At 37.3% G+C, this 21,234-nt stretch overlaps 3 protein-coding genes across 4 annotated transcripts; all 3 read left to right on the top strand.

Moving 5' to 3' along the window:
* Positions 1-212: 212 nt before the first annotated feature.
* Positions 213-8,796, top strand: LOC102609764 (ABC transporter C family member 5). Its single transcript, XM_006479364.4, has 12 exons — positions 213-662; positions 980-3,214; positions 3,374-3,694; positions 3,773-3,859; positions 4,302-4,997; positions 5,132-5,296; positions 5,654-5,948; positions 6,285-6,499; positions 6,985-7,290; positions 7,640-7,703; positions 7,804-8,043; positions 8,174-8,796. Exons 2-12 carry the CDS (start codon positions 1,106-1,108, stop codon positions 8,284-8,286), a joined length of 4,611 nt encoding a protein of 1,536 aa, XP_006479427.2. The 5' UTR covers positions 213-662; positions 980-1,105; the 3' UTR covers positions 8,287-8,796.
* Positions 8,797-10,261: 1,465 nt separating this feature from the next.
* LOC102610078 (NADH dehydrogenase [ubiquinone] 1 alpha subcomplex subunit 9, mitochondrial) lies at positions 10,262-14,395 on the top strand. 2 transcript variants are annotated; one of them, XR_370830.4, is made up of 13 exons: positions 10,262-10,448; positions 10,540-10,639; positions 11,058-11,122; positions 11,291-11,376; positions 11,482-11,566; positions 11,664-11,734; positions 12,200-12,331; positions 12,658-12,773; positions 12,920-13,043; positions 13,118-13,186; positions 13,476-13,596; positions 13,722-13,928; positions 14,139-14,395. XR_370830.4 is itself a non-coding variant. In XM_006479365.4 (12 exons), exons 1-12 carry the CDS (start codon positions 10,355-10,357, stop codon positions 13,859-13,861), a joined length of 1,203 nt encoding a protein of 400 aa, XP_006479428.2. In that variant the 5' UTR covers positions 10,262-10,354; the 3' UTR covers positions 13,862-14,395. The 2 variants fall into 2 exon arrangements, 1 of the variants encoding a protein (XP_006479428.2); XM_006479365.4 differs by having other exon boundaries at positions 13,722-14,395.
* Positions 14,396-17,393: 2,998 nt separating this feature from the next.
* LOC102610788 (xyloglucan galactosyltransferase MUR3) lies at positions 17,394-20,214 on the top strand. Its single transcript, XM_025098692.2, has 2 exons — positions 17,394-17,558; positions 17,663-20,214. The coding sequence occupies exon 2, from the start codon at positions 18,000-18,002 to the stop codon at positions 19,869-19,871; it is 1,872 nt and encodes a 623-aa protein (XP_024954460.2). The 5' UTR covers positions 17,394-17,558; positions 17,663-17,999; the 3' UTR covers positions 19,872-20,214.
* Positions 20,215-21,234: the final 1,020 nt, after the last annotated feature.

Here is a 21,234-nt window from a genome sequence, read left to right on the forward strand (position 1 = left end):
AGGGTCAGAAATTAAATAATAGTGATTTTGAAAAAGGCAAGGTGAGATCCCCATCGTGATGATGAATTAATTACATTTCACGACACATGTAAATAAAAAATAATATTCTTATGATGATTACAGAATAATATTCCTTTTTAATCTCTCACCCGTCTCTCTCTTGCTGTGACGGACTCAAATCGGGCTATATAAACAATAGTGAAGCAGAGGAAATGATATTGTAAACTAAGATTAAAAAAAATAAAAGAAAGAAAAATTAATTTCACTCATTCAGCTTTCCACTCACCGAACCAAATCATAAACAGAACACATAACACATTAAAACTCAAAAACATTTTTGTTGCTTCAAGTCTTGTACTCAAATACGGCAAGTCCTTGAAGCAAAAATAGAAACGACAAAACAACAGAGGAAGAAGAAGGGGAGAGAAAGAGAGAGAGGCACTGTGTCTTCTTCTTCTTCTCGTCTATGTGTCTCTCATTTTGATTATTATTATCGTACGTGTTGTAGTAATTTAATTCCTCTGTGGATATAGCCCAAAAAAAAAAAACAAAAGAAGAAGAAAGAAACAGAGCATTGTTTGCTCTGTTTTATTTTTGTTTGTATAGATCACAGGGTTTGCCTCGGCTGTCGCCACCGAAACGGTTTTCAAGGACAAACCCAGGTCAGTTTTTGTTATTTTCTCAAATGGGTTTCCTTCACTTTCTTTGATTTTTAGCTTCCATGACCCCTCTGTCTCTCTCTCTGTCTCTCTCCCTCTCTCAATATTTGTCTCCATGCCTAAGTGAAATATGAAAACAAAAATAAAGAAAAAATATTTTTTTTCATTTAAAAAGTGTTTTTTCTTCTATATCGATTTCTGTTTTTGGTTATTAATATCTGTGTGGATTTTTTGTTTCTATATGCAATGTGTTCGTAGATTCTATCTCCAGATAACACTTTCTTTTTATATGTTGTTTGGTTTCTGCTTCTCATGTACAGATGGTGAGATGCCCTGCTTCGGACGATTTGATGACGATCTCTATTTTAGCTTAACTCAACACCGACTCGGTTCCCTTCTTCTCATTTTAAATAAGCGTTTTCTTCACCTACTCACCTTGTTCGATAATGGGTATCTCTCTTTTGCTCAATAGAATCTCAGCTTCATATTCAACAAGGCAATCACATTTTGCCCTTTTCAAGGCAATTCAAGGCTTACCCGTTTTGGAGCTTTCTTCTATATGCATCAACTTAACACTTCTCCTTGTGTTTCTTTTTATAATATCTGCTAGGCAGATATCTGTTTGTGTGGGTCGAATTCGGTTTTTTAAGGATGATACTGCTGCAAGTTCCAGCCCGATTAGACGTAATGTTAGTGTCGATGGAGAAATTAGAGAGGTTAAGATTGGTACTTGGTTTAAAATGTCTGTCTTTTGTTGTTTCTATGTGTTGTTTGTACAAGTTCTAGTATTGGGGTTTGATGGGGTCGGCTTGGTAAGAAAGGCTGTTGATGGGAAGGTAGTGGGTTGGTCTGCACTTTGCTTGCCTGCTGTCCAAGGTTTAGCTTGGTTTCTATTGAGCTTTTCAGCTCTCCATTGTAAATTTAAGTTGTCTGAGAAATTCCCATTTTTGTTAAGGGTATGGTGGGTTGTGTCATTTTTGATCTGTTTGTGTGCTTTGTATGTTGATGGGCGAGGACTCTTGGTAGATGGTTCAAAGCACCTCTGTTCTCATGTTGTGGCAAATTTCGCAGCAACCCCAGCTCTTGCATTCCTTTGTTTTGTTGCAATTAGGGGTGTTACTGGTATACAGGTTTGTAGAAACTCTGATCTTCAGGAACCATTGCTTCTTGAAGAAGAGGCAGGGTGTCTGAAGGTCACTCCTTATGGTGATGCTGGCCTCTTTAGCTTGGTCACACTTTCTTGGTTGAATCCACTTCTTTCAATTGGTGCAAAGAGGCCCCTTGAGCTCAAAGATATTCCTCTTCTTGCCCCGAAGGATCGGGCCAAGACCAATTATAAGGCTTTGAATTCAAATTGGGAGAAATTGAAGGCTGAAAATCCTACTAAGACACCATCTTTAGCTTTGGCAATTCTGAAGTCATTCTGGAAGGAAGCGGCCTTGAATGCTGTCTTTGCGGGGCTGAACACTATTGTTTCCTATGTTGGTCCATACTTGGTTAGTTACTTTGTTGATTATTTAGGGGGAAAGGAAACCTTCCCTCATGAGGGTTATATCCTTGCTGGGATATTCTTTTCGGCTAAGCTGGTGGAGACCATAACGACCCGGCAGTGGTATCTTGGGGTTGACATTTTGGGTATGCATGTAAGATCGGCTCTTACAGCAATGGTTTACAGAAAGGGACTGAAGCTCTCAAGCTTGGCTAGGCAAAGTCACACCAGTGGAGAGATTGTTAATTATATGGCAGTTGATGTCCAGAGAGTAGGAGACTACTCTTGGTATCTCCATGACATATGGATGCTTCCTTTGCAAATAATTCTTGCCCTTGCAATTTTGTATAAAAATGTTGGAATTGCTTCTGTTGCAACATTGATTGCCACCATTATCTCCATTGTTGTTACTGTCCCTGTGGCGAAGGTCCAAGAAGAGTACCAAGATAAATTAATGGCTGCCAAGGATGAAAGGATGAGAAAAACCTCAGAGTGTCTTAGGAATATGAGAATTCTCAAGTTGCAGGCTTGGGAAGACAGGTATCGGATTCAGCTGGAGGAGATGCGAGGGGTAGAGTTCAGGTGGCTCCGAAAAGCACTTTATTCTCAAGCTTTTATTACATTCATTTTCTGGAGCTCCCCCATATTTGTAGCTGCTGTAACATTTGGTACTTCTATATTGTTGGGAGCTCAACTCACGGCAGGGAGTGTTCTTTCTGCTATGGCTACTTTCAGAATCCTCCAAGAACCACTCAGGAATTTTCCCGACTTAGTTTCAATGATGGCTCAGACAAAAGTTTCTCTTGATCGGATTTCTGGATTTCTGCAAGAGGAGGAGTTACAGGAAGATGCAACCATTGTTCTGCCACGAGGAATGACAAATGTAGCCATACAAATTGAAAATGCCGAGTTCTGTTGGGACCCTTCTTCTTCAAGGCCTACATTATCAGGAATATCAATGAAAGTGGACAGGGGCATGCGAGTGGCTGTTTGCGGCATGGTTGGTTCTGGTAAATCAAGCTTGCTTTCTTGTATACTTGGGGAGATACCAAAGATCTCTGGCGAAGTAAGTCAAATTATGGAACTTTATTTATTTAATTATATTTTGTCAATGCTAATTTGTTTCTTCTTTTTAAATGTTTTGTATGATATTTTTTTCTTCCATAGTCGGTCAGAACTGGTAGGTCCTCATATATTTTTCCCTTTTCATTTCAATGCTTTTCAGGTAAGACTTTGTGGTACTGCTGCTTACGTTTCTCAATCAGCATGGATACAATCTGGAAATATAGAAGAAAATATTCTCTTTGGCAGCCCCATGGATAAAGCAAAGTACAAGAAAGTTATCCATGCTTGTTCACTAAAAAAGGATCTTGAACTTTTCTCACATGGAGACCAGACTATTATTGGCGATAGAGGTATAAATCTGAGTGGTGGCCAGAAACAACGTGTACAGCTTGCCAGGGCACTTTATCAAGATGCAGATATCTATTTACTTGATGATCCCTTCAGTGCTGTTGATGCGCACACTGGTTCAGAACTGTTCAAGGTTAGACTTGCACAACGTATCACAAATGGTGCAAGTCAGCAAATGGCATTTGGCTAAACTTTTGTTATTGAACTGCAGGAATATATAATGACAGCACTGGCAAATAAGACTGTGATATTTGTGACTCATCAAGTTGAATTTCTGCCTGCTGCAGATTTTATACTGGTATGCAATTTTTTTAAGTATTTTACTTACTTTTTATGTTGGCTTTACACCGAGTAGAAAGTTTTATTATTTTTTATTTTCCTTCTCCGAAGGCTTTTTGTATAAGCTTATAATGGTGTTTTTACGTCAATCATTGACTTTTTTTTTTTTTTGGGCATCTTGTTCTCGCTTGTGCCACTCATTCTATAATGTTCTTTTTCATTTAATGATGGAGCAGCATGATTCAAGTTTGACATTTAGTTCGAAAATATTAGAAATCTTTCATTTCTTGACACGTTTTGTGATTTATGTGGCTTTTCACATTCATCATATTTTACAGCTATTTATTTAAATGATGGAAGTATTTACATTTCAGCATCTTTTACCCTTTACCTATGTGTCCAACCTCTTAAAGATTCAAGCTTCTCTCTTTTTATTTATTTTGGGTGAGTGTATTCTGTAGGTTCTGAAGGAAGGTCGGATCATACAGGCAGGAAAATATGATGATCTCTTGCAGGCAGGGACTGATTTTAATGCTTTGGTCTCAGCTCACCATGAAGCAATTGAAGCTATGGATATTCCAAATCACTCGTCAGAAGATTCAGATGAAAATCTGACTCTGGATGGTTGTGTTATACCTTGTAAAAAATGTGATGCATCTGGAGATAACATTGACAACTTGGCAAAGGAAGTGCAAGATGGTTCATCAGCTTCAGAGCAGAAAGCGATAAAAGAAAAAAAGAAAGCAAAACGCTCGAGGAAAAAGCAACTTGTTCAGGAAGAGGAAAGAGTAAGAGGAAGAGTCAGCATGAAGGTGTACTTGTCATATATGGCTGCAGCTTATAGAGGCTTACTGATTCCTCTCATAATCCTTGCACAAGTGTTGTTTCAATTCCTTCAAATAGCTAGTAATTGGTGGATGGCTTGGGCCAATCCGCAAACTGAAGGAGATCAACCCAAAGTTAATCCTATGGTCCTTCTTGTTGTTTATATGGCCCTTGCATTTGGGAGCTCCTGGTTTATATTTGTGCGGGCTGTTCTAGTAGCTACATTTGGTTTAGCAGCTGCACAGAAATTGTTTGTAAAGATGCTTAGAAGTGTGTTCCGAGCTCCTATGTCGTTTTTTGACTCTACGCCAGCGGGACGGATCTTGAATCGTGTAAGTTTTCAGAAAATAATTTTGATCTATTTTTCCTTTTGACATGCGCTTGGAGCATTTTTTTTCCCTTTATTTCTTGGCGTGATATGATCTTCTCTCACATTATATAATGCCAACTATTTATGACGTTTCAGGTATCCATTGATCAAAGTGTTGTTGATCTTGATATTCCTTTTAGACTTGGTGGGTTTGCTTCAACAACAATACAACTTGTTGGCATCATTGGTGTAATGACAATGGTTACCTGGCAAGTTTTGCTTCTTGTCATTCCAATGGCAGTTGCATGCTTGTGGATGCAGGTGCTTAATTATCTTTTTTCCCCTAGGTTTTGGTGTCAATTATTGTGTTTTCTATTAAAGTAAAGGAGATAGAGGAAAATGAAAGGCTATTTGTCAAGGTTCCCTTCCTTTTTGAATCATTTCCATTTTTCCGTGTTCTTTCTTGGAATCAAACAAGAGATCAAATTGTCACTTTCCAAGTCTGTTTATTTGGAAGGTTTTTAATTTTTTATTACAGGTTATCCTTTTGTACACCTCTGTCTGCTTGTCGTGTCATTCCCTGTTTTTTCTTTTGTCTTTCCTCCTCATTTTCTGTTTTTTTCTACTTATAAGGGAAAATGGATAAAGAATATAAATGTTATTGTATCCTGAATGCAGAAATACTACATGGCTTCATCAAGGGAACTTGTCCGTATTGTGAGCATCCAAAAATCTCCAATTATCCACCTTTTTGGTGAGTCCATTGCTGGAGCATCCACAATAAGAGGTTTTGGGCAAGAAAAAAGGTTTATGAAGAGGAATCTTTATCTTCTTGATTGTTTTGCCCGTCCATTCTTCTGCAGTCTTGCAGCTATTGAATGGCTTTGCTTACGCATGGAATTGCTTTCAACCTTTGTGTTTGCCTTTTGCATGGTTTTACTTGTGAGTTTTCCACATGGAGCTATTGATCCGAGTAAGTAATTAATTAATATTTCTACTTTTTCCCATCTCATGTAATAAGGTGTATAGACTTAACAAAAGGGAAGTTGTATAGGGAAATAACCATTAGAAAGAAAATGCCTGCACATGGAGAAAAAGCTAAGCTTGATGGTTGGGGTGATGAAACTAATAGTTATTACGGTCTTGTATCCTATCATAGTTTTTTCTAGAAGTTCGTACCATTATAGTGTACTGCAGATGCATCCCATTTGGCATTCTTATAATGTGTTTTTATTTCTCTAAAAATGATTATTAAATTTTTTTATCAAGAGTAAATTGATTTTTAAGGGCAATTACTTCTTGTATGCAGGCATGGCTGGCCTTGCAGTGACATATGGCCTTAATTTAAATGCACGTTTATCACGGTGGATACTTAGCTTTTGCAAGCTTGAAAACAAAATTATCTCCATTGAAAGGATTTATCAGTACAGCCAAATTCCAGGAGAAGCTCCACCAGTTATTGAGGATTCTCGACCTCCATCCTCATGGCCAGAAAATGGAACAATTGAACTTATTGATTTAAAGGTACTCAGTTCTGCATTGACCGTACATCTTGCTCAATCTTTTGGGTCAAATATAAAAACTTTTGGAATTGGAACTTTGTTCACATCTGGTCTACTAAATGATATATTTTCACATGAATTTTGAAATTTTGTTTGAGATCTGTTTCCGCTTTGCTTTGCATATTATGATCGTGGACAATTAGCTGGAGGCATCTCGGTTTATATTTGACTAAAAGTGCTCATTTGTGCCCTTTGTTTTATAAGTTGACTTTTGAACGTGGAAAGTTGGATTCTGGGTAAACTTTGTTCTTTACAGAAATGGGCAATGTTCTTGGCAACAGAGGCCAAGCAATAGTAACTGATAAAATAGTGTAATCTTTTGTACAAGTTTTATTTTAGTAATTATTTATGTATTTTTGGTAAAAGAAGGAAAATAAGAAATTAACTTCCTTTATTCTTGTTTGAGGGGTTACAAAATGCTGACCATTTCTGTTTTTGTTTTCTAAGGTTCGTTATGGTGAGAATCTTCCTTTGGTGCTTCATGGGATAACCTGTGCATTTCCTGGAGGAAAAAAAATTGGCATTGTTGGGCGGACTGGGAGTGGCAAATCTACATTGATTCAGGCATTGTTTAGATTGATTGAACCAGCTTGTGGGAGGATCATTATAGACAACATTGATATTTCAACAATTGGCCTCCACGATCTACGTAGCCGTCTTGGTATCATACCCCAGGATCCTAATTTATTTGAAGGGACCATTAGATGCAATCTTGATCCTCTTGAAGAGCATTCAGATAGAGAAATTTGGGAGGTATAATATCGCACACCATATATGTTCTTTCAATTACATGTGCAAGGCAACTTAAATTTTCTGGTTTAGGAGATGTCCTTAGATATTGTTTGAACAAAGTTTACTGAATTATTATTAACTTCTTAATATTTCGTTAATTTTTTAAATAACTAAAGTGTTAGCTCCTATTTTAAATAATCTCCAAGTTATAGATAATCTTGGAGTAATATATAAATTTGTGTTTTCTTGGCGAATTTATTCCCCAATAACAGTGAGATCAAAAGAAATCCTTGAATTACCAAATTATTTAACTTCCAATGCTTAATGCTCTGCCCAAAGTAGTAAAGTCATGGCTTTTGATTTCGGACAGGCGCTTGACAAGTCTCAGCTTGGAGACATTGTTCGTGGGAAAGACCAAAAGCTTGAAACACCAGGTTTACAGCTCTCCTGTTCAACATTAGTTGTTAATATATAGTCATTTCTTTTTGGATAGATAGTTAATCCATTAGTTGCGTTTTTTGTTCAAATATGCAGTGCTAGAAAATGGAGATAACTGGAGTGTGGGACAACGTCAACTTGTTTCCCTTGGTAGGGCTTTACTTAAGCAGGCTAGAATACTGGTGCTTGATGAAGCAACAGCTTCAGTTGATACAGCCACAGACAATCTTATCCAGAAGATTATTCGTACAGAGTTTAAGGACTGCACTGTATGCACTATTGCACATCGTATACCAACTGTAATTGACAGCGATCTGGTTTTGGTATTAAGTGATGGTGCGTGCAATTATACTCATGAGTTTATTTGAATTTGTTAACTTTTCCTCAGAAGTCTAATACCAGTTCTGTTACTCAGCTCACTGTGCTCATCTATGCAGTAATTAAAAAGTTTTTGATGATTATGCAGGACGAGTTGCAGAATTTGATACTCCAGGGAGACTTTTGGAAGATAAATCGTCTATGTTTCTTAAGTTGGTAACAGAGTACTCCTCAAGGTCAAGTGGCATACCAGATTTTTAATTTAAATGGCATGCCCAGAAACCTTTCAAGTCAGCGACTGCGAGAGCAGAGAATGAACTGCTGCTGCCATTGCTTTCGGGAAAATCAAAGGCAAAGGGGAACGACAAAGGTTGCTATTAAAGCAGAAGCCCATCGGAGGAAATTAGTTTCTACTTCAAGTCCATAATGAGTTCTTTGATCCCCCATAAGCATGACTGGGAATTCATGTACGGTTTGGGCTCTTTAACCGGAAAATAAGTTGGTAGGCAGAATAGTCATATTCTAAGGAAAATGGGCAGCTGATAATATTTGTTCGACAATGTTCAATAAAACAGTCTAGAGAAGAACCAAGTTGTTCTTGTTTAGTTGGGTAATTTGAAGAGGTATAATAGTTGAATTCAATTCAACTGTTACAAGTTGTGAATTTCAGTTTAGGCCTACTTCCAAGGCCGGGAGTTTTGTTCCATATTTTTGTTTTAGCTTCTGATTTGCCTTTCCTTTGATTATGAAAAATGCTTATTACACTGGTCACTCCTAATTCTCTCTCTCTCTAACTGTTGTTGATCAAGAAGTAAGGCGTTGCTAGGGCTTGCAAAATTTTATACAATCCGGTTATCTGACATGAATAAATGGGTATTAAAATTTGACACAATTCGATTATCTGACACAAATAAATGGGTGTTACATGTCTTTGTAATTGTATCTAGTGTGTCACACTGAGAATTGATAAATGACTTCACTTCATGATTTTAAATTAGAAGGTGATCAAATTTGACATGATTATTAAATAGATTGGGTAAGGGTTCAACACTTTTTCTTTTTCTTTTTTTGTTGGGTTAGGGTTGAAGTTTTTTACTTATCTACTTGATTGATAACAATTATATTTTCTAAAATTAATTTGTAGATTTTCATCATCAAAACTCAAATATTGGATGTGATTATCTACTTTTTTTTTTTTGGTAGGATGAACATATACATGATGTTTCATTTATAAAATATAATTCTATATAAATTCAAAACTTCAATAATGTAAATGTGTAAAATATATATATATATATAAGCGGTCTATTGAGTAGCTCATTTATTTTTTGTATTAAGTTAGAATCTCAATATTTTGACATGATTACTAAATAGGTAATGTTTAAGTTGGTCTAAATTTAATACGATACAAAATTGACACAATACGAATATGATTTAGCAATCCATTTTGCCAACTCTATGTGTAGACCTGCTTCATTGTCTCTTAAAAAGGATAAGAAAATAATGGATGAATAAAATCAATATAAAATGTTAAGATTATTTCACTAGGATGAATTAGGAGGTTAGGCCGTTGTTTTTTTAAAGGTCTTTTTTATTTTAGAAATATCTCTATTAATAATACTACTACTAATAATAAGTAATTTAAAATTACATGATTCTTTACGTTATGTTTTTAAATTGTCATAAATTTTAAGATATACCCGCAGGTCATAACGTAATTTCACTATTTGATTATATCTATTTTAAATTGATAAATTTTTAGGACGCCGCAAGAAAGGAAAGAAAAACCGTAAGATTTTTGACAATTATTTAATTTTCTTTTCTGGGTAAATTTTATGATTCTAATGCTAATATGCTATTCATGAGTAGAAGTTATAAATGATTTGTCATATAATTTTTTATTCAAAGTAAAAAGTTTACGACGTGTCATATTTACAAGTCATGTAAAATTTTAATAGCTTTCTAATTTATGAGATGCCATATAAGTTCTTAATATATGTAAGTGACATGAAATATAAATTCAAAGTATAAATAACAAGGCATACGTCAATGCCCAATTTTTGTTTTTTTAGATAAAAGATCACATCATTTATGATGTAATATTTATATAAAAATTATCTTTTTAAAAGGCAAAGTATTAAAAGACAAATGTTATTACAGAAACTCATATTAAAAACAAAAATAAACCAGGAGGCATTGGGCCTGGTAAATACCTGACCCAGATCCAAATTAGTGTTCATCCCCGTTTCCAAATCCAAATTCCCCAATTACATTCAGCAGATTCTTGTGTGTGTGCGTCTCTTGCTGTGTTAGCTGAGAAGGAACAACGATGCAGGCCATCACAAGGCGATTAAGGCACCAATCTGTACAGCCCGCAACTTCCATTTCTTCTCTTAAATCGGTTTACCCGCTCTCCGATTACTGTAATTCCATCATTTCCTTGTCTCTTTTAGGGTTTGTCCGTCAAATTTTGCCCCCCCCCCCTTTTTATATATATTTTGTAAAATTTTACAGATAATGGAGCTGATCATCGGAGATTTGGATCTACTTCGGTCGCCACTCCCGGTACCGGCCACCTTGTTCGTAAGGGCACTGGTGGAAGATCTTCTGTTAGGTAATTTTTATCCAATTCTCTTTGCATTTTCCGTCAAATGTAGATAATATTTTGAGTACTTTGTTTGGGATAATGTGATCACCAAATGGGTACTCATTTTTTTTGTATTTTTCAAAAGCGCTGTCGCCTTTAGCTGATAGGTAATTTTGTGTTTTCTTTCCCTTTTCTTTGTTGGGGGGGGGGGGGGGGGGGGGGTGGGGTGGGGGGGGGGGGGGGGGGGGAAAAGAAAGAAAGAAAAGAGCTTTGGGCTGGAGAAGTGTTTGAAGGTGCAGTTGTCAGCAAGCATTTTAAATTTTTTTCCCCTTTTCTGGAAATATTTTACTCAAAAGCTCTTAAAGGAATCCTTATTTGCTTTTGAGGAATTTTCTTCTTGTTTTATTTCATATTGCCTTGTGACTAAGATGACTTATGTTTACAGTGGCATTATAGCTACAGTGTTTGGCACAACTGGGTTCCTTGGACGTTATGTTGTGCAACAACTTGGTGAGTTATTTGTTTCAAAGCTATTGATTTTAGTTGATATTATGTTGTTCCTGGTGTGGACGAGTGATATTCGATCGTGTTGATTTTTGTTTCAGCTTACTTTTGGGTTTCAACTGTGAATTTTTTGGGTTATTTCCTCTGACCGCTTGTACTCTATGTTTCTTCCAGCTAAAATGGGATCTCAAGTGCTAGTTCCTTTCCGGGGCTGTGAGGATGATCCTCGTCATCTCAAGTTGATGGGAGATTTGGGACAGGTGTAGTAGTAGTATGCAATTTCTTTTAATGGACATGAAATACAAATCTCTGTGCCGTGCATTTATGATTATATCCAATGATCTTTTGATATTTCTCTTTCTCAGATTGTACCGATGAAGTTTAACCCAAGAGACGATAACACAATCAAGGCTACAATGGCAAAGGCTAATGTTGTTATCAATCTTATTGGTAGACATTCATCCCTTGCGGTTCTGCCTATTAAATCCTTTTAATCTTAGGAGTGTGTAAAATATTAACTATAACTGCTAATATTTCTTATTGGTAGGAAGAGAGTATGAGACCAGAAACTACAGCTTTGAGGATGTGAACCATTTTATGGCTGAACGCATTGCAGGGGTAGATTCTTGCACAGTCATCCTTGTCATGTTGAACTTTTATTGAACTGTGGTAATATTTGCCAGAGTATGAATCAGGAATAGAGTGGTTGAGCAATAATTAATTGAAAAATTGCATGTATTCATTGGAGATCAAGTTGAACCTGATTTGTAATAGAGATAATGACTAATTCTGTGTGGGCCAAGCCTTGTAAATGGGGTTGAAATATTTGTTGAAAAGTAACATTTATCTATTGCTGCTGGTTTGCAGTTGTTGTTGACTGAATTTATATCTATCAATTGTGAATTTTCATGTTCTTTCTGGACCAGTATCTTCACTGACGTATGGTTTTGGGTTACATTATGACGGTCTTGTATTTGTTATTTTCTTCTGTTGTCATCCAAGTTTATTTTCATGAGGTTGGTGTTTTGGTTATTAAGAATTTGATTTTTTTTTTAATAATTCTTTTACCCTAAATTTGTCCAGATTGCAAAAGAACATGGTGGCATCATGAGATTTATTCAAATTTCTTGCTTAGGGGCATCTTCATCATCTCCATCAAGAGTGTTTAGTACTAAAGCTGCTGCTGAGGAAGCTGTTTTGAGAGAATTACCTTGGGTGAGTTATACTTTTTCTTTCCATCAGCTAGGCTGCTTTTTCCCTTGCATTGAAATTTTTTGTAGAGCATGGTCATCCCAAGTGTGAAGTAATCTTATCTCTGACATAACCCTTCTTCTCTGACTAAACCTCATTTCGTTGTCCTGCCAATATCTGGTAGGGGATGTTAAGTTAGATAGGATGTTTGAGTCAAGACTACAAGCATAGCTATCTCAAGTTAGACCACCTACAAGGTCTATCCATCACATGCTTTTCGAATTTAATTGTTACATTTTTGCTCTCATACGCCGATATGCGGAGCTCCTAACATAATATAATTTCTGTAGGCCACAATTATGAGGCCTGCTGCAATGATTGGTACCGAGGATCGGCTTTTGAATAAGTGGGCACAGTTTGTGAAAAAATTTAATTTTTTTCCTCTTTTTGGGGATGGATCTACCAGGTATGTGTTAACTCATCAACTACCATCGCAGATGCAGAAAGTTTTCTTTGTTTGAAGGCTTTTATAATGTTTTGCAGGCCTGGCAGAAAATTATTTTTTCGTTTGAATCCTTAATGGATATATTCCTGACATTGCCTGCTTTGCAGAATCCAACCTGTATATGTTGTTGATGTTGCTGCTGCAGTCACTGCAGCGTTAAAAGATGATGGAACCAGCATGGGAAAAATTTACGAGTTGGGTGGTCCAGATATCTTTACAGTGCATGAATTGGTAATTTTTCTTTCTGCTTCTCAATTTCTTGTGGTTTTGCAGGTTTTTATTTCTGAACTTGTATTGCCATGCAGGCAGAGCTTATGTATGATACAATCCGTGAATATCCTCACTATGTGAAAGTTCCTTTCCCTGTTGCAAAGGTAAATTATATGGCTGTTGTATCTGGGTGTTTGAATGAATAAATTTCTCCTTAAAAGGATAAGAAATATTTCTATACATGCTTCTGGATGTTTTTGCTATTATAAAATAATTAATTTATATGGTGCATCAGATTTGAGTATTTGATAATCTACCCTTTTTTCTGTCTTAATTACGTGTCTTTTTTCACTGTGCTGGCTTGCCAAAACATTTGTGCTATTTATATATTTCTTTTGATGTCTGAGAGTGTTCCCAGTTAATTTGGTTGCATCTTGGCTTAAATGTTTTCAGGCGGTTGCTATGCCTCGGGAGATATTACTTAAAAAGGTTCCCTTTCCGTTGCCCCGTCCTGGCTTATTCAATCTGGATGAGATTAATGCCTATACTTCAGATACAATTGTGTCAGACAATGGTTGGTTCATTACTATTAGGATTACAATGTCACTTGCTTTTCCAATCATATTCATTGCATGTTTAGTTGTCTCCGTGTTAGCATCCTGAATCTCTCAAGTTCTCATTTTGTGGTGTGCATTGCAGCCTTAACATTTCAGGATCTGGGAATTGTGCCACATAAGTTGAAGGGATACCCAACTGAATATCTTATCTGGTATCGTAAGGGTGGCCCAAAATTTGGTTCTACCGTCAGCGAAAGAATAAATCCGGAAGCTTGGCCATGATCTTCTTTGGCTATTCTATTTTCAATTGTTTGTCAGAAAATACCATCTATTTGGAAATATGGGAATGGTACGTTTAATTTTCATTTCCCTAAGACCGTGAAAAGACCTATGAGTGCAAACACTTTTGTTTGTTTCTCTCATGAGAAAAAATTCATAATCATCTGGATTCATCGAATAAGCTGGGTAGATGATCACTAAATAACAATTGAAGCATTAGCGATTTAGTGTTTTGGATTTTGTGGAGATACTAATAGCTTTGAGCCTTTGCAACCAATAGGTTTCCAGAACGCAGCATGTTTCTTCGGAGGCAGACCAGGAAATAATAACGATGTGGAGAGAGTTCTTCAATAACTCATATTTAAAATTACTGAGAAGTATTCTGGCCATTTGTATTTTTCTAAAAAGATTCGGAATGACTTATCTTGGCCTTTGCTCTGAAGCCCTGTATTTCTAATTCGTGTTAGGAAATTGTTGTGTATTTTGCTTCTGCATCATTCTTAAAGTGACTTTTGCTTTTTGCTTTTGCTTTCTTCAGTGTTGTTGTTTCTGTTCAATTTTGGGATATTGTTTTAAAACAAGTACACTCAAAGGTGCGAGTGTTTCCGAGGAGGCTTATATGCATGGAAGGAAGTGTACGAGCTTGCCTAACCTTACCATACCATTTATATGGTCATATTATTCAGTTCACCAAAATTATACTAATGCATCACAGATTTCATGTTCCCATCAAGCCGACCAACCATAAGAAGAGAAGCTGTTTCTATTCAAACTCTTGTATCGATTTCCTGCAATCTGAACCCTTATGAAGTTGGTATTGTTTTTATGCATTGTTTTCGTAAAGCCTACTAGTAGGTGAAAACGTGCCTTGAGTTATCTAAACAACTGTTGGATTTCCTTGTGTGTGATGCCTTTGCAAACGAGCAAATCCGCTAACTAGAGAAAGTATGAATAACATGAAAACAGGAGTATGGCATGGCTTGAGGATAAAGTCATTCCAAGGGATCATAAACTTTCCTTGTAGCTAAAGGCAAGTGAAAGTCCTTCTAACTGGGCACACAAGTAAAGGACATAGCTGCTACATTTGTTACAATCAGACCTAGCCGTAGCTTCTTCATTCTTTGGAAACAAACAAACAAGGGAAAGGAAGAGCGAAATCCAAAGTAAGAAGACCGATCAGAGAGTCTCCTGGTCATGGCTAGAGAAGGCAGCCACGATTGCCTCCGACGAGTTAACTTGGACGGGACGAACGTGGGGGCTACAATGTTCGTCCGCCGCAACGCCTCGGGCGAGTCATCACCAGACTGCTGTTGCCTTAACATATACGTAAACAGCAACGTTCAGGGGGTCAATAACTCCATTTTGGTTGGAAGCGAGGTAAAATTAAGAGATCCTGGAGTTCGCATATATTTTTTCGGAGATGTCGTGTTGAATAGGAGACGGCCGGGGTCAAATACCAAGAGTTGCAAGCCCGATTGGTCCGTGATGTTTATTCTTTTATGCATCTCAATTTTCATGCTGCTTTCATTTCTATGATTAGCGGTAACTAACAGATATTGAATCAGATACATTGTACGGTCAGCGTTATAATATTGATTGAATTAATATATTATTAAGACGGTGTTGAAAGTACTCTTCGTGGCCATCCACTCTTTCTGTTGTCATGTTTTTCATATTAACAGTTTGCCGCCCAACCTCCAGACTCCAGCTTCCCTACATGCAGACAGGCAACATGCTCGATACTCGACTACTTGTGTCATTGCAAGTTGCGCAACTCAGCAAGCTTCATGCTTGCTTATATTGTCGGATCTGATATCTGTTTAAAAATTGACTTGCCGTTGACTTTACCACGCCGGCCGGCTAGTGTCTATGTGATTGATTGATTTTGATTGATTTATATACCGTGTTCGAATATAGTTAATAATTTTTGTGGCGTACGTCTTTATCAACCGGAACATAATTTTAACAATAGATGGAGGCAGCATCAGCTTGGCTGTATATGCTCTCCCGTTGTTATCAAAATGAAACCATAATACATTATATTCTATATGTATTGACCCACGCCCATCAATTATGTAACTTTTCTGGAAGGACTGAAAGGTTAAATATATATATGTGTGTGTGTGTGTGTGTGTGTGTGTGTGTGTGTGTGTGTGGTTCACAAATTACAATTAAGTTTGTGGTGTCCATCCAAAGTCCAGTTGCGGTATTATTTTGATTCGGTTCTACTTTTTGCAGTGATTTTGAAAGCGAGTTTAATTCCATCACTCCAGGCTCCAGCCAGCTGTAGTTAATTCCATTTTGGTTTTAGCAGTCAAAAAAAAAAAAAAAAAAAAAAAACTTAATCTACGTTGCATGCATCTAATAGGAAATTGCAAATTCTACCTCTCCTATAACCAACCCCATACGAAAGAAAAACTGAAGGAAGTTCATGCTTGGATATTTGGAGAGCGTCATTAATTAGGTTCCATCTTTAGTCTTCAGGGAAGGAGAGCATTGGTTAGATTCGGGAGATTAGCTTTACACTGTCTTTGATATTAAAATATATGACCAGTGTTGTGTCATTGATTATCAGATTATGGTCTAAAGTGTGCGCTTTTGGAAGTGGGAAAAAAGATTAGCGCAATCATGAGATGACAAGTTGACAACGTGCATCAATGATAGACTCCCTCCCAATATAGCAAATACTTAAAAGCTTTTAAAACAGGTACCTTCTTCTTCTCCTTTTTTTTTTCCCCCCCCTAAAATCAGTTTTTGTGATGGATGATGCAAGCTAAACATTTGACCAAATCACCAAAACTCGTCTCTTAATGTCAATAATGAAATAAGCTAAAATAACCAGCCAAATTGAAATCTTGTTAATTTTATCCTCACAGTAAGGATCCTGCCTTCACAGGAGGTTGCAGCAGTAGTGTTAAATACAGCCATTAATTGTGTCGTGTCACATACCTCAAGATGCCGCCAAGTGCATCTAGCTGGCTCCGGCTTCTTCCCCTTGGAAAATTAAAATTAGGACCACCAAATTATCCCCCCCAATTAATCACTGAATCCTATGTTCCCATTTAAGTTTAGCAGCCTCGTTGACTTAACCGATATCCAAATCAATGGAATAACTTCACCGTTGACTTGGTCTAATTAACAGTAAACGCAAATTACATACAGATTTAGTAAAACAAACTCAAAAATGAATCCCCACCCACCGATCAAAAATCAAGGGGTTTTCGCCCTTTTAAAAATGGCAGCTTCGGTGTCATTTCCGCAAAACGAAATTCAATTCAAGAATCGAAGAAGGACACCAAATTTTGCAAAACGCTGATTTCAATTTTTAATCAGCCAATTGGGTTTGAGTAAAAGCTAAAAAGTCACCGGTCTCATTTGACCCTTCCACTGGATATCCGCCACGTGTGCTACGCATTCTGTTTCGGTGTTTCAAGACCTCTTTGGACTTATCACATTCATCATCATCAAAATCAACAATCATAAACAAATCATACGACGTAATTCCAGGAAATGCCAGTGTGACAAAGCTGACACGTAATCACGCGTACCCACGCGGCACTCTTCCACCGGCTACCGACAACGCTGCCCTTTCTCTCTTATATACGCCCATCCCCGATTTCTGTGTCTGTGTTCTACAAATTTTATAGCAAAATTTTCTCCATCTCTCACAAAATCCAAATCAAATCAAATTAAATATCTTGTAAGTTTATTTCTCTACTCTGTTTTCCTCTTTTGCTTTCTTAATTTTTCTGTCATTTCTGTCGCTGAATTCTTTCTGTTTTGCTGCTGACATGTCCGTAACAGATCATATGTAGCCCTCATTTTCTCATCATTTATGTTGAATCGTCGGTTTGTTCTTGAAAATCAAGATCCTCTTCTTTTGATTTGATAGTTCAGTTACCCTTTTGGTGATTAGTCGGTTACAGTTTAAAAGTTTTTTTTTTTAATCTTTGTTGTATTTAAGCTTCATTTCCGGAGACTTAAGCTGAACTATCGAAACTAGGGTTAGGGTTTGTCATTTTTTGTAATTTGCGTGGTTTTGCGAGTTGTGGGTGTTAGATTATAACTGGGATTGTGAGTGTTTTTGGTGAAATGGGAAGTTGTTTGATTGGTTGATTTATTTGGGGAAATTTAGAATCTGATGAGACGCCGGGTGGCGGCGAGTGGCCCGACAGAGCAAATGGATAAGGGAGCCGGGAAGAATCATCAAAATAGGCTATGTTTTTTAGTTACATTGTCCGCTTTCTTTTGGATTCTGTTGTTGTACTTTCATTTTATTGTGCTCGGGACTAATAATGTTAGTGAATCTAACCAATTGGAAACCAGTATCAAAAACTCAGAATCTTCTTTTGTCCATTTAACTAACGATGACCATCTAGCAGAACCTCGGAAGGAAGCCACCCAGCCTAGCACTTTTCGTGAATCTACCGATTCACAATTCAAACCAGTTAATCCAGAACCCATTAACCCTGAAGCCGTCGTTCATGAATCTCCCCAATCACAATCCAAACCCATTAACCCAGAACCCATTGTTCATCAATCTCCCGAATCACAATCCAATCCCGTTATTCCAGAACCCATTAGTCAAGAGAGTGCTGGTCATGAAGTTAAGAGTTTTCCATTTATGAAGGCACTGGAAACAATAGAAAACAAGAGTGATCCTTGTGGGGGTAGGTATATTTATGTGCATGATCTTCCTTCTAGGTTTAATGAGGATATGCTCAAGGATTGCAAGAGTTTGAGTCTTTGGACCAATATGTGTAAGTACACGGCTAATGCGGGATTAGGACCTCCGCTTGCAAATACTGAAGGAGTGTTTTCGAATACTGGGTGGTATACTACAAACCAGTTTGCTGTTGATGTGATATTCAACAACCGAATGAAGCAGTATGAGTGCTTGACAAACGATTCTTCCATTGCTGCAGCAATTTTTGTGCCTTTTTATGCTGGGTTTGACATAGCAAGGTATCTTTGGGGGTATAATATATCCATGAGAGATGCTGCCTCACTTGATTTGGTCAATTGGCTGACGAAGAGGCCTGAGTGGGGTATCATGGGAGGGAAGGATCACTTTCTGGTGGCAGGGAGGATAACTTGGGATTTCAGGAGAGGATCAGATGAGGAATCTGATTGGGGAAGTAAGCTTCTGTTTTTACCTGCCACAAAGAATATGTCCATGCTTGTGGTTGAATCTAGCCCATGGGGTGCAAATGATTTTGCAATCCCTTATCCAACATATTTCCATCCATCAAAGGATGCTGAAGTTTTTGATTGGCAAAATCGGATGAGGAAATTGGAGAGGAAGTGGCTCTTCTCATTTGCAGGTGCACCACGGCCTGGAGACCCCTTGTCAATTAGAGGGCAGCTTATGGAACAGTGTAGGAATTCAGAGGTGGGTAAGCTGTTGGAATGTGATTTCGGGGAAAGCAAGTGTCACTCTCCGAGCAGCATAATGCAAATGTTTCAGACGTCCATCTTCTGTCTGCAACCTCAGGGAGATTCATACACACGAAGATCTGCTTTCGACTCTATACTGGCAGGTTGCATACCTGTTTTCTTTCATCCTGGGTCAGCTTACACACAATATACTTGGCATCTCCCAAAGAATTATTCTTCATACTCTGTTTTCATTCCAGAGGATGACATCCGTAAGAGGAATGTAAGCATAGAGGAAAGACTGAAACAAATTTCTCCCGAGCAGATTAAGGAGATGAGGGAGACTGTTATCAATCTCATTCCAAGGGTGATATATGCAGATCCTCGCTCAAAATTGGCGACTCTCAAGGATTCTTTTGATGTTGCTGTACAGTCGATCATTGACAGAGTAACAAGGTTGAGGAGGCTCACCATTGAAGGTCTTCCAGAATATGATAATTTTGTGGAGCAGAATGGCTGGAAATATGCTTTGTTAGATGAAGGACAGCGTTCAGTAGGACCTCATGAGTGGGATCCTTTCTTCTCAAAACCAAAGAAAGTAGATGATCGCGGTCGCAAAAAATTCATGGAAGAATGAGCTAAGAGCTTGCTCATTCATGAGAGAAGAAGTTGAGGAAGTAGCTATTGAAGTTGAACTGATGCGCAAAGTAAGTGCAGACAGGCATGTTACCTACGGGATTGATCATTGTAGAAACTGCCATAAAGTTTCCTGGGGATAATAGACACTTTTTTTGGTGCTTCTAATACAGTTGTTTTTTCACATTTTGCATTTTGAATCTGCTAAGCAAATTCTTTGTAATGAACTGTAGTTGAGAATTCAATTTTTTTTTCCATATTATAATATAATATCCAATCAGTGTACACCAGAAATTATTACAAAACAATCAATAATTTTATTTTTGTGCTCCACTGAGTGCACACACTTTTGTCTTGTTGTAGCCACCCCCGGAGTCATCAGCAATGGAATATGTAAGAATCAACTCACTATCTCTATGTCGTGAGCACTTACTCTCTTGAGCTGTTAGTCGCCATCTCCTTTTTAATAATAAAATACTGCTCGATACTTTTTTATACCTAGGGAGGGAGACCCATTATTCCATGTAATTTTCTCTCTTCTTCTGGGTAGACTGTCATATGAAATGTGAATTGGAGAGTGGTTGTTGAGCTGGAAAAACAGAACGAAACAAAACGGATGTATGAACTGGTAGTCCGGAAGTAGCCCAGCTGGACACAACCTGATTTGTGTTTGGTGGGGTGGACTCTTCCAAATTCCAGATCGACTGTCGACCCAGCCCAATATGTATAGATCCCGCACTCTAGTCAATGAAATCAAAATGCCTCTCCTTCTGGACCTTCTCCAGTTAGGATCTTCTCCTTATTTTTCACTCTGCTCTATTTTTCAAATCCAATTTTTTAAAAATTAATTTAATTATAAACAAGAGTAAAAAAAAAATGACCTAATTCTTAATATCAAAATTTAAAACTCAATATTATCTACTCATTTAACAAGAAGAGATTGAAAGAAAAATAAATAAATAAAGAACAAGGAGAAGGTCCATGTCCCTCCTCATCTCATCCTATAGATTTTTACATGTTAGTTTTATTATAAAATTATACTCAAAATGAGAGACCCCACACAATTTAATAGGCCTAGGAGTGGAGAAACTTCCTTGTTTGTTAGCTGCATGTAACTCTAGTTACAAAACAACTTTAATGCAATGAAATCTTTCTTAGATTGTTGAAACAGGGCATAAACAGTAGGCTGTGCTCTGTGGTGTTTCAGCGCAACACTGTCAATATTCCCTGTAATTACTCAATTTAACTGAATATTAAATAATCTTAGCTCTCAATTCAGTTCGGTTCCCTTGAATTTGAATATACCCTCATTATTAACAGGACAAATTAATATGAGTTTTATTATAGATTCTTTTTAAGGTTAA

This window comes from Citrus sinensis, chromosome 3 (genome assembly GCF_022201045.2).
Source record: "Citrus sinensis cultivar Valencia sweet orange chromosome 3, DVS_A1.0, whole genome shotgun sequence".
NCBI classification, from domain to species: Eukaryota; Viridiplantae; Streptophyta; class Magnoliopsida; order Sapindales; family Rutaceae; genus Citrus; species Citrus sinensis.

Excerpts from the sequence above, each read along its gene's own strand:
- LOC102610788 (XM_025098692.2), top strand. The coding sequence starts at position 18,000 with ATGAGACGCCGGGTGGCGGCGAGTGGCCCGACAGAGCAAATGGATAAG.
- LOC102610078 (XM_006479365.4), top strand. The coding sequence starts at position 10,355 with ATGCAGGCCATCACAAGGCGATTAAGGCACCAATCTGTACAGCCCGCA. Across the intron at positions 11,377-11,481 it reads TGATGGGAGATTTGGGACAG|ATTGTACCGATGAAGTTTAA; the intron begins GTGTAGTAGTAG and ends TCTCTTTCTCAG. Across the intron at positions 13,187-13,475 it reads TTCCTTTCCCTGTTGCAAAG|GCGGTTGCTATGCCTCGGGA; the intron begins GTAAATTATATG and ends AAATGTTTTCAG.
- LOC102609764 (XM_006479364.4), top strand. The coding sequence starts at position 1,106 with ATGGGTATCTCTCTTTTGCTCAATAGAATCTCAGCTTCATATTCAACA. Across the intron at positions 3,860-4,301 it reads CTGCTGCAGATTTTATACTG|GTTCTGAAGGAAGGTCGGAT; the intron begins GTATGCAATTTT and ends TGTATTCTGTAG. Across the intron at positions 6,500-6,984 it reads TTGAACTTATTGATTTAAAG|GTTCGTTATGGTGAGAATCT; the intron begins GTACTCAGTTCT and ends TTGTTTTCTAAG.